At 40.9% G+C, this 10,006-nt stretch overlaps 1 protein-coding gene and 1 pseudogene across 1 annotated transcript; both read right to left on the bottom strand.

Annotated features, from left to right (window-relative positions):
- Nucleotides 1–537: 537 nt before the first annotated feature.
- On the bottom strand, nucleotides 538–1,894 carry LOC133028841 (uncharacterized; annotated as a pseudogene).
- A 610-nt stretch (nucleotides 1,895–2,504) lies between these two features.
- Nucleotides 2,505–6,636, bottom strand: LOC133028839 (uncharacterized). The gene is made up of 7 exons (XM_061095871.1): nucleotides 6,585–6,636; nucleotides 5,847–6,200; nucleotides 5,459–5,491; nucleotides 5,188–5,301; nucleotides 3,587–3,628; nucleotides 3,440–3,504; nucleotides 2,505–2,513 (listed from the first exon to the last, which is right to left on the bottom strand). Exons 1-7 carry the CDS (start codon nucleotides 6,634–6,636, stop codon nucleotides 2,505–2,507), a joined length of 669 nt encoding a protein of 222 aa, XP_060951854.1.
- Between the last annotated feature and the right edge of the window lie 3,370 nt (nucleotides 6,637–10,006).

Genomic DNA, 10,006 nt, shown 5'->3' with positions numbered 1-10,006 from the left:
CTTTTGAGCATGATCTGTTTTTGTTTTTTTTAGCACTGCACACCTATATTGAGGCTTTGAGATATGCATCTCTGAGATCCCTGAGGCCCCCAACGTCCTCACTTCAGAAAGGTGGAGTTAGTATCAAATGACCCCGCCTCATTACAGATAATACTTTTGGTTGGTGCACAAGGTTGTGTTAACACTTCTGGCCACAAGTAAATTACAAAAAACTGCTTGTATGTGACGTGTTCACCATGTTCCGAACAGATAGCTGTGGTCTGTGAATAATGAAAGCTCGGCTTCATGAGAAAGCTCAGGCTTCAGGAGGATGCACGTCGTCCACTGTTACCTGCACTACTTTGAATGCACAGACACAAAAGAAATGATTCATGCACACGCAAAATAAAATTAAACTTGTTTTATTTAGATGATGGCAAGCTGAAGCTTCACATGTTGCACTCGGAGATAAAAATCTACTTTGCAGGACTGTTCTGATGTCAGTGAAGACATAATGTGTTGATTAAACACAGAAACAAACACAGAAGGTGTCCAGCTCTACTGCCTCACACTCAAGTACACACATTCACTCCAGGTATCATCCCTCTGTTCTTTGGATCTGTTCATCTGTATCTCCCTGTGAGCAATGTAGCAGGGGTCGTCTTCATTCTGCTCATCCTGTGCATGAGAAACAGTCAGTCATGTTGTTGGCCATGACAGACAATGTGCACAAGTGTTTGAACAGTAACACAACAGCTCATCTTTACCTTTGCATTCATTTTGGAGGATGGAGCATAGGGATCTGAAAAGACAGAGTGGCTTTATAATGTCATATAATGATCACTTGGATCATGAGGAACAGATAGTAGCATTTACCTGTAACCCTCATCATGCATATTGAGAAAGCCAGTACAACACTCAGCAGGGTGGTGAATGCTGAAGTCGCACTCAAGAAAACCACCAGCCAGTCCACCTCATCTGCAGAGAGGCAGAGGGCAGGAGACGTCACACACTTTTAACTTAAGGAGTAGTGATCACTGTTCATCACGTGAGACTCACCATCAAACTCCAGCTTGGTCCCGTCTCCAAACACAATGTGTCCACATGCAGCGACAGCACAGTAGTAGGTCCCAGCATGAGAACGGTTCAGTCTCTCCATTGACAAGTTGTAGAAACAGGTGTGTGTCTGTGTGTCGGGTTTCTTCTCACACTGATCGTTCCTGTCTCCGTGGGTGTAAATTAATCCTGGCTGAGGTTCTTCAGAGCTCTTGAACCAGTAAACACTGTGTTCTCCATCACAGGTCCCAGTGTGAACTGTACAGCTGAGTGTCACTGAGCCTCCTGGCTGGATGCACTCAGACTGATGCACCAGAGCCTGGATGTTAGACCCTGAACCTTTCACACTTACAGTGACGCCCTCCATAAACTCAAAGACGGATGAATTCAGCTGTAAACAGTAGTAAGTAGCTGAGTCTGAAAGCTGCAGATCTGAGATATTTAGGTGACTCACAACATAATTAGATTCCACAGTGAAGTGTCGATTGTCCATGAAATCATTCCGTAACCAAATATCTTTTAAAAGTCTGTACGTCTTTGAGATAATTCGAGGTTTCTGCCCTAGTGTCTGTTTGTACCAATAAATGTTTTTGTCATCCCCCTCATAGAAACACTTCAAAGTCAAGTTGTCTCCAACATCAGCTGATATGAATCCACTGTCTTGATGAGACAAGATAAAGTGATGCATCTGAACTGAAAAGAAAAAGGAGAAAAGCTAAATAACAGTTAATGTTATGTGACAGAAATGAAATTGTATTCAGCACCAGGACTGACTGAATGTTTAAAAAACACACAACTCACCCATTTTCCCCAAGAAGAAACATGTCAGGTAGAGAACGAACTTCGGAGATGTGTTCATGTTGAAATCGTCGTGTTGAGTGACAAACAGCCCGACACTTTCTCCTCTCTTCAGAGTAAAGACTTGTGTTGATTGGCCAGCAGGGCAACACTGATCACATGATCACTGCCCCCTCTGATATTAATCTTTTTTCTTTGAAAAGAGTCACAGTGTTGCAGACTTCTGAAGCAATTAGAGTACATAATACTACTACAATTGTATTCAATTTTTCATACAGCACCTTTAGAAGCACAGTTACAAGGTGATTTACTAGTTAAAAGTGAAGAATTAAGGGCAAACAATAGAACATATTTAAAAAAAAACTGAAAAGAATATATAGTCTAACATGAATAAATAAGACACAGTAGGTAAAGTCGGAGAGAGATTCAAATATATTCATGAAAGTAAGAGGTGAATTCAGACCCGAAGGACTAAGACAGCCCATTTATAAAATGTATTTCTAAAGAGGATACGGAGTTTGGAACAATCTTCCGATGGAGATCCGTCTGACAAAGAGGGGGGGGGGGGGGGGGGGGCTCTAACAGAAAGGACAATTGTTCCAGCCGGGAAAGTGGAATGGTTATTAGGGCCTTTGCCAAAGACCGCAGGTTACAACAGGGACCACATGGTATCAAAAAGTCTGGAGTCAACAGTAAAATCATAGAATAAATTAAAAAATGTTCGACTACTCTACAATTTAGGCAATGAAGAGAAGTGATGAAAACATCCTGGATCAGCCCCTTTTGTCCAGATCTGCACCTCAATTGAATGGGTTGTTTCTTGGCCCATGTCCTGTCCTTCTCCCAAGCAGCCAACCAGCCAAGACAGGGGTGAAAACATGACCTCCTTAGTGGAGTTAATAATTCTATCATAAGAGTAACATCAACACTGCTTGATGAGAGGATTGGTGATTTAGTTTTCTGTCAACTTCTGTTTATTTTATCGCTGTTCATTTGAAGTAGTCTGCTGGGGTGTAGTGAGGACACTGCAGAGACTTCCTGTTTGAAAGCGCTCAGACAAAGAGAGCAGACGGTCTTTTGACCACACGGAGGCTAAATCGTATCCTCACATGTCAGGTACCAAATTGTTAAATAACTTGGGCTTAAGTTCAAGGAGTATATTATATATTTAGTAGAGAGAGTAAATATGGCAACTGACAACATCAAATCAATTCGTATGATTTAAAATCTTTAATTAGTTTTGCAAAGAGAAAATTTACATTCAGCATGTATGGAAGTGTAAGATGTTCAGCTTTACTGCTTTACACTGGTGTACACACATTCACTCCCGTCACCGTCTGTTTGTCTTCTTGCTCTGCTAAACTAGTGTTCCATTAAAATTAATGTTATTCAAATCTGAATGTATGATGCTGACATTACAAAATGTTTTAGAGAACAACTAGAATGACATTTTGAAGAGTGCACACTGGAACCAAGGCCCAACAGTATAAAAGTATAAAATCTTTGTGCAGATAAACCAGGTAGGATGGTGTTTGAGGAGGACTCACTAATTACCAGGAATACATCTTAAGTAGCATTCCTGTGTTAACGCCCCAATGCTTCTTACCTGAACCAGCAGGGTGGTGATTGCTGAGGTCGCACTCAAGAAAACCACCAGCCAGTCCACCTCATCTGCAGAGAGCCAGAGGAAAAGGAGACGTCACAAACTTTTAACCTGAGGAGTAATGATCACTATTCATCACGTGAGACTCACCATCAAACTCCAGCTTGGTCCCGTCTCCAAAAACGACAAATGCTATCACCATCACAAAGTTTTCAGCAGAGCTTACATTTCTTTAGATTTCAACATGTAATACTTTTTCTTATCAAGGACTAGTTTGCACTGTAGTATTTTCAATGCTTGACATCTAAGTAAGGCGTAAACATTTTTTATTGTATCTTTACGTTGAATAATTAGTGTTCTGATGTGGTTTGTAACCTTAGACAGCTCAACCATTCCATTAGCAGTTTCTAGGCGACACATGTGACTGTAAACTCACCTGAATCATATTTGGTATTTAGTCTAGTCTGCACGTTGGTTCCATCATTTTAAATCTTTCCATCGAAAACTAAATCCCTATGTGGCGATCCTGTGAAAACCTAAACTGCAAAGACTCATGTGGAAGGTAAATTAAGCCAATTTAAGAACATAAGTTAAGCTAAGGTCACTGAATTAGAACGCTGCTGTGGTGGGGCCATTGGTGTCACTGCATGGAAACACCAAGGCATTGTTGTTTGTGGTTATGGTGCATCAAGTCGAAGGCTTGCTGTAGTTGTGGCAGATATGCAATGTCTTAGACACGCAGGGGATTTAATGAAGTTCTGTCAGACAACTTGCGTTCAAATGTTTATTGCAGCAGTAGATCAGGTCATTGTTTGGCGTCTATAGGCTCCGACTTAATCACACTGCCAGATATGATTACATAGATATGATGGAAGTGATAAACAAACACTCATAATCCCCATGGGAGCCTATAGGTGGATGCTGGGGTGGTGGAGGGGCTGAAGCAAATGGCAGCAATATTGGAGCAGTGAACTTGTCAGAGTCAGACAAACCTTTGAACCAAACCCTTGACCTCTCTGTCGCTTCCTGTCAAACAAGTGATGTTCCACCAGACTTCCACCTGAATCTCACTTTAAATTTACATGTGGATTGGGATGGTGTATCCTGACAGTGGTGGAGGATCAGGACGATGGATTGACCTTTTATGTAAAGAGCCTTGAGATAATATATATTATGATTTGGTGCTATCAAAATTTCATTTAATTTAATTTAAAATGTGTATCATGGTGGCATCTGATCTTGGTGATGGATCATGATCTTGAAGGGGGTCCCTGATATTAGATAGTGGTGGTGGATCGCTCCCATCCACAAACAGCACAAAAGCCCAAAAGCAGACTGACGACAACACCTCAGTTTCTCTCTGAGCTTCAGCTCCGGTGGTTTCTTGAGTGCATGGTGGTGGCGTAGACAACATTAGGCTCCGGCTCTCTCTCTCTAGCAGGCCTTCTGCTCCACTCTGCTCTTGGAAGGAAACTCAGTCCTGCGTAGTTCAGGTCGTCAGAGCCCACATTCTGTAAATGGAAGTCTATTCAATGACTTATATCACCCTGAGCTGTCTGCGTGGCATTATATGAAACCACTACTTGATGACTGAAAGACTTGGATCAATGTTAATCTATGGTTCAAGTTTGATTACCTTACTGTCTTGTGGATCCTGTGCCTCTTTATGGGCTAAATGACAGAGACAACACATCTGGTCAGGAGTCAGGGAGCTTTGTATTGACCAAGTTGGAATAAAAACACATAAATACCTGAATGAAGTTTCCAGATTTTAAGAACCAGAGCGATGATGATTATAATGAGGATGATAATCAGACCGCCCATGAGGATCTCGATGGTCAGATTTGCTTGTTCATCAGACTTTTCTACAAGAAAGATACACTTTTGAGCGTTGTAAAGACTGTATAAAGATGGACGTGGCTCCACTTCTACGTTTCACCTTGTTTTTACAGCATCAAATAACAAATAACAAAACACTTGAACCTAAGGAGTAATGATCACTATTCATCACGTGAGACTCACCATCAAACTCCAGCTTGGTCCCGTCTCCAAAACCTATTGTGCAGACAAATGCTATCACCATCACAAAGTCTTCAGCAGAGGTTACATTTTTTTAGATCTAAACATGTAATAATTTCCTTATCAACTACTAACGTTGTATACAAACAGGAAAATATAATTTGATGTGTATTTTAACTTTTCAGTTTGCTCCATGTCCCATCCACTAACACGGAGGAATAAAAGTTTACGACCTATATGGCAGCCAGCCACTAGGCGGCGATCAAGATGCTTTGGCTTCTTTTTGCAAGAACTTAGTAGCAGTTTAGTTCAGACCAGCTCTTATTTCAAGACGGCATAAAATCTATTTCCCCTATAAAAAAACACAGACAAAACTCTGCAGCAATCTTACCTTTAACCTTTAAATACGTTGCACTATAAACTGCTGGGAATTTTCTGTTGGTGCCCACCTTATAGCCACATATATAGAGTCCAGAGTCAGATAAATCCACTTGTTTGATTTGGAGAAAGACGTTACTGACGTTGGACGTCATGTTGAACTTTTCTCTTTCAAACCCATCGAAGTACAATGCAACTGTGTCATGGGAGAGCATGCGGGAGATGAGACTGGTGTTGGATCCGTTCTCCACTCTGAACCATGATATGTGAGTGGGGGAACTGGTGTAGTTGGTACACAGCAGCGTGACCTCTTCACCGGTCTGGACCTCCACAACGTGAAATTCACAACGTGAGACAGAGATCAAACCTGAAACAAACAAGATTCTGACATTTTCCCGTTTGGGTAGAGAGGTTGTTTTAAGGAAATCTTGCAGGGTGAAGTTTTTCTGGAGACGGATGATGTCAAAAATATTAATTATCATTTTACCTGATGCATCGGGGGAGAAAGGAGTATTATAAGCCTTCAAAGTCAAGATGGCTACATAAAATGAGTCAATTTGTGGAGTGTCTCTCTATCAGTCTTAGGCTAACTGCTGTTTTGTCTAAACACTAGGTCCGACAGATACTGCAAAAGAGGCCTAATAACAAAGTGGATGAAGGAAACTAAAACTAAGTCAACACAATAGATCAAAATCATTAAAAATCATTAAGGTTGGCTGTTGACATATTGAGAAGAAATAGATGTACTTACTGAGGATACAGAGTATAGCTGACAGGAGGGTGAAGTTCATTGTCGTGCGCATGGTGCGACAGCACTGCTGTAATGTTCGTCACTGATCTGTGTTTGAAAGACAAGTGGTCTCAGTGTAAAGAGGCGGGGAACAGGCTGACAATACACAGGACTGTCATCATGTATTTGATGCATGTTACACAGGATTTGATTATATATTATCCGCTGTCCTCATCCCTGCACGTTTTAAGAAGGTTTCCATTTGCCAAACAGTTTTCATGGTGATGTCTGTTTTTAGAGTTACTTTCATTTAAATGGTCGACAGTTAAAAGTCTTAACTTAAAATAAAGTTGTTATATTGTAAGAAAAACGTCTTTATTTTACGAGAATCAGTCAAATAGTCCGTAATGAAAAAGAGGATTCAGAATATATATATGTGACTTAACTGTTACTGGTTGCAAAAGTTAAAACATTACAGCACAAAATATGACGTCATTTTATGGCTTCATGTTGACATCATGATGACAACATTCCTGCCATATGATCACAAATGATTTTTCCACCTAAGACTTCTTGATGATGTCACTCATCATATGACATCATAAACTATTTATATATGAACACTACACATATGATTCTATACATGACCTTTGGCCTTTGTCCAGTCATCATCTGGAGATATTTCACATTTATTAGATTGGAGCAAATTAAAGTAAATCACAACTTGGTGGAGTGGAATGATTCACTTCCTGCCGAGGTCCTGACAAATGTTTAAAGTGTCACGTAGACTGACCCTCTTAACAGCCAATCAGCTGCAACCTCATTTTTACGTTTTGTTTTCACTCGTGTGTTTTATCTAAATTGTTCTAATAGTTTATTTATTTATCCTAGAATGGGTCCTTTACATTCAAATACTTTGAATACTATCAGGATTACGGCCTCTCTACGGAGGCTACCATGTTTTTACTGTAGCCCAGACTGGACAAACTAAACACTGTTTGAGTTTTTAGAACAGAAGCATCCACAGGTTCTCTTTCATGTTTGGAAGGGGAGGGTGAGGTGAGGGGTAAAATTTTAAGATTTATTACAATCTGTCAAAGTGGTTGGGCAAGAAAACCCCCCACAGAAGTTTGACATTTTTCAATTATTTATTTCTATCTGTGACAACAACTGATTGGTGAAGGCAACATCTCCTTGAGAAGAGATAACAAACGGTTTAATTCAAACTTTATAAACATATTTCTTCCCCACATGAAGTCACATCACAAGTAGAAGCTTCAAGCAGCATCGTGCATGAGGCTCCTCAGGTGGTCGTCCCTGTTCTCTGTTTCAGCCACGTGACGCCACGCTGCTTCACAGAAACCAATGTGAGCTGAACACTTCTTCAAACCCCACTGGAGAAACCAAACACGAGAAGACCCAGGTGACATCATCAGGGTGGAGAAGACATTCTGCCTGCACATGACGCAGAAAACTGACGTTTGATTAGTTTGTTAAGTTGGTGGAATTTGCCTTTAAATGGATTAAAGATTGTTAACCCTCCCTCGCGGTGCAGTGAACAAACCAACCTCAAGCTACTGATCTGGGGACATCCTGTTTCAAACCGCATAGACACAAACAAACGAGAGGGTCTGAGAACTTTTTTCTTGTTACCTCTTACACCTTGAGACAGAAAGTTGAATTATCCACCTACGTAAAGTTCTCTTTGGCCTTTCATGTGCACATATCGTACACTAGTGCAGTGCCTGTTCTAAACATGCGTGTTTAGAGTGAGCTGTTCGCTTGTGATGCAATGAAGCTGTTGTGCATCCATGATCAAGTAGATTCAGTTTTTTGCACCAATGGCACCTGTGTGATTGTTTGAATGATTGACTTTACTGGTTATTTTGTCACTATTAGCAGTAACATAAATTGGGTTATTTGCAAACGTATAGAACAAATACAGTCTGGTTGTTCTCTCTCTTTTGTCTGTTGCATCTTTTTACGTCGTGTTACGTATGATGTGCTCGATATGCACTGATAGCTACACAACAAAGGAATCATCTTTTCTGTGCTGTTATCCATACTTCCCACTTCAGATTATCACATTTCATTGCAAACTCTTTCAGTTTGCTCTGTTAGGGCTTTGTCTTTCTCTTCGTTGCACACAGCATTTGATGTAAAGATAACAGCGTAAACCTGCTCTCAGTCACAGTGCTCTCACCTTATACACCACAGAGAGTCAGAGCAAAAGCCAACACTGAGAAGGGGAGAAACGTATCCTTCGGTTAGAGGAAGATATAGATCAGAAGGGACTTTTGAGCATGATCTGTTTTTGTTTTTTTGTCGTAGCTTTTAGCACTGCACACCTATATTGAGGCTTTGAGATATGCATCTCTGAGATCCCTGAGGCCCCCAATGTCCTCACTTCAGAAAGGTGAAGATGGTATAAAATGACCCCGCCCCTTTAGTAGATACAATTTTTGGTAGGTACACTAGGTTGTGTGAACACTTCTGGCCACAAGTAAATGACAAAAAACTGCTTGTATGTGACATGTGGTCACCATGTTTCCAACAGTTAGCTGTGGTCTGTGAATAATGAAAGCTCTGCTTCATGAGAAAGCTCACGCTTCAGCAGGATGCACGTCGTCCACTGTTACCTGCACTACTTTGAATGCACAGACACAGTAGAAATGATTCATGCACACACAAATCAAATTGAACTTGTTTTATTTAGATGATAACAAGCTGAAGATTAACATGTTTCACACGGAGGTAAAGATCTAAGTTACAGGACTGTTCTGATATCAATAAAGACATAATGTGGTGATTAAACACAGAGACAAATACAGAAGGTGTCCAGCTCTACTGCCTCACACTCAAGTACACACATTCACTCCAGGTATCATCCCTCTGTCCTCTGGATTTGTTCATCTGTATCTCCCTGTGAGCAATGAAGCAGGAGTCGTCTTCATTCTGCTCATCCTGTGCATGAGAAACAGTCAGTCATGTTGTTGGCCATGACAGACAATGTGCACAAGTATCAGTAACACAACAGCTCATCTTTACCTTTGCATTTATTTTGGAGGATGGAGCATGGGGATCTGAAAAGACAGACAGACTTTTTAATATCATATAATGATCACTGGGATCATGAGGAACAGATAGTAGCATTTACCTGTCACCCTCATCATGCATATTGAGAAAGCCAGTAAAACACTCAGCAGGGTGGTGATTACTGAAGTCACACTAAAGAAAACCACCAGCCAGTCCACCTCATCTGCAGAGAGCCAGAGGACAAGAGACGTCACACACTTTGAACCTGAGGAGTAATGATCACTATTCATCACGTGAGACTCACCATCAAACTCCAGCTTGGTCCTGTCTCCAAACACTATGGTGCAGACAAATGCTATCACCAGCACAAAGTCTTCAGCAGAGATAACATTTCTTTAGATGTCAAC

The sequence above is a fragment of the Limanda limanda genome, chromosome 22 (genome assembly GCF_963576545.1).
Source record: "Limanda limanda chromosome 22, fLimLim1.1, whole genome shotgun sequence".
NCBI lineage: Eukaryota > Metazoa > Chordata > Actinopteri > Pleuronectiformes > Pleuronectidae > Limanda > Limanda limanda.
The sequence above is the reverse complement of the archived record's forward strand: the minus strand, read 5'-3'. Positions and strand labels throughout refer to the sequence as shown.

Bases quoted from the DNA above. Each gene is read 5' to 3' on its own strand.
- LOC133028839 (XM_061095871.1), bottom strand. From the start codon at position 6,636: ATGCGCACGACAATGAACTTCACCCTCCTGTCAGCTATACTCTGTATC. The intron at 6,201-6,584 runs GTAAGTACATCT...TGTTTGTTTCAG, and splicing joins AGCTATACTCTGTATCCTCA to GTTTGATCTCTGTCTCACGT. The intron at 5,302-5,458 runs GTGAGTCTCACG...TCTTTCTTGTAG, and splicing joins GACCAAGCTGGAGTTTGATG to AAAAGTCTGATGAACAAGCA.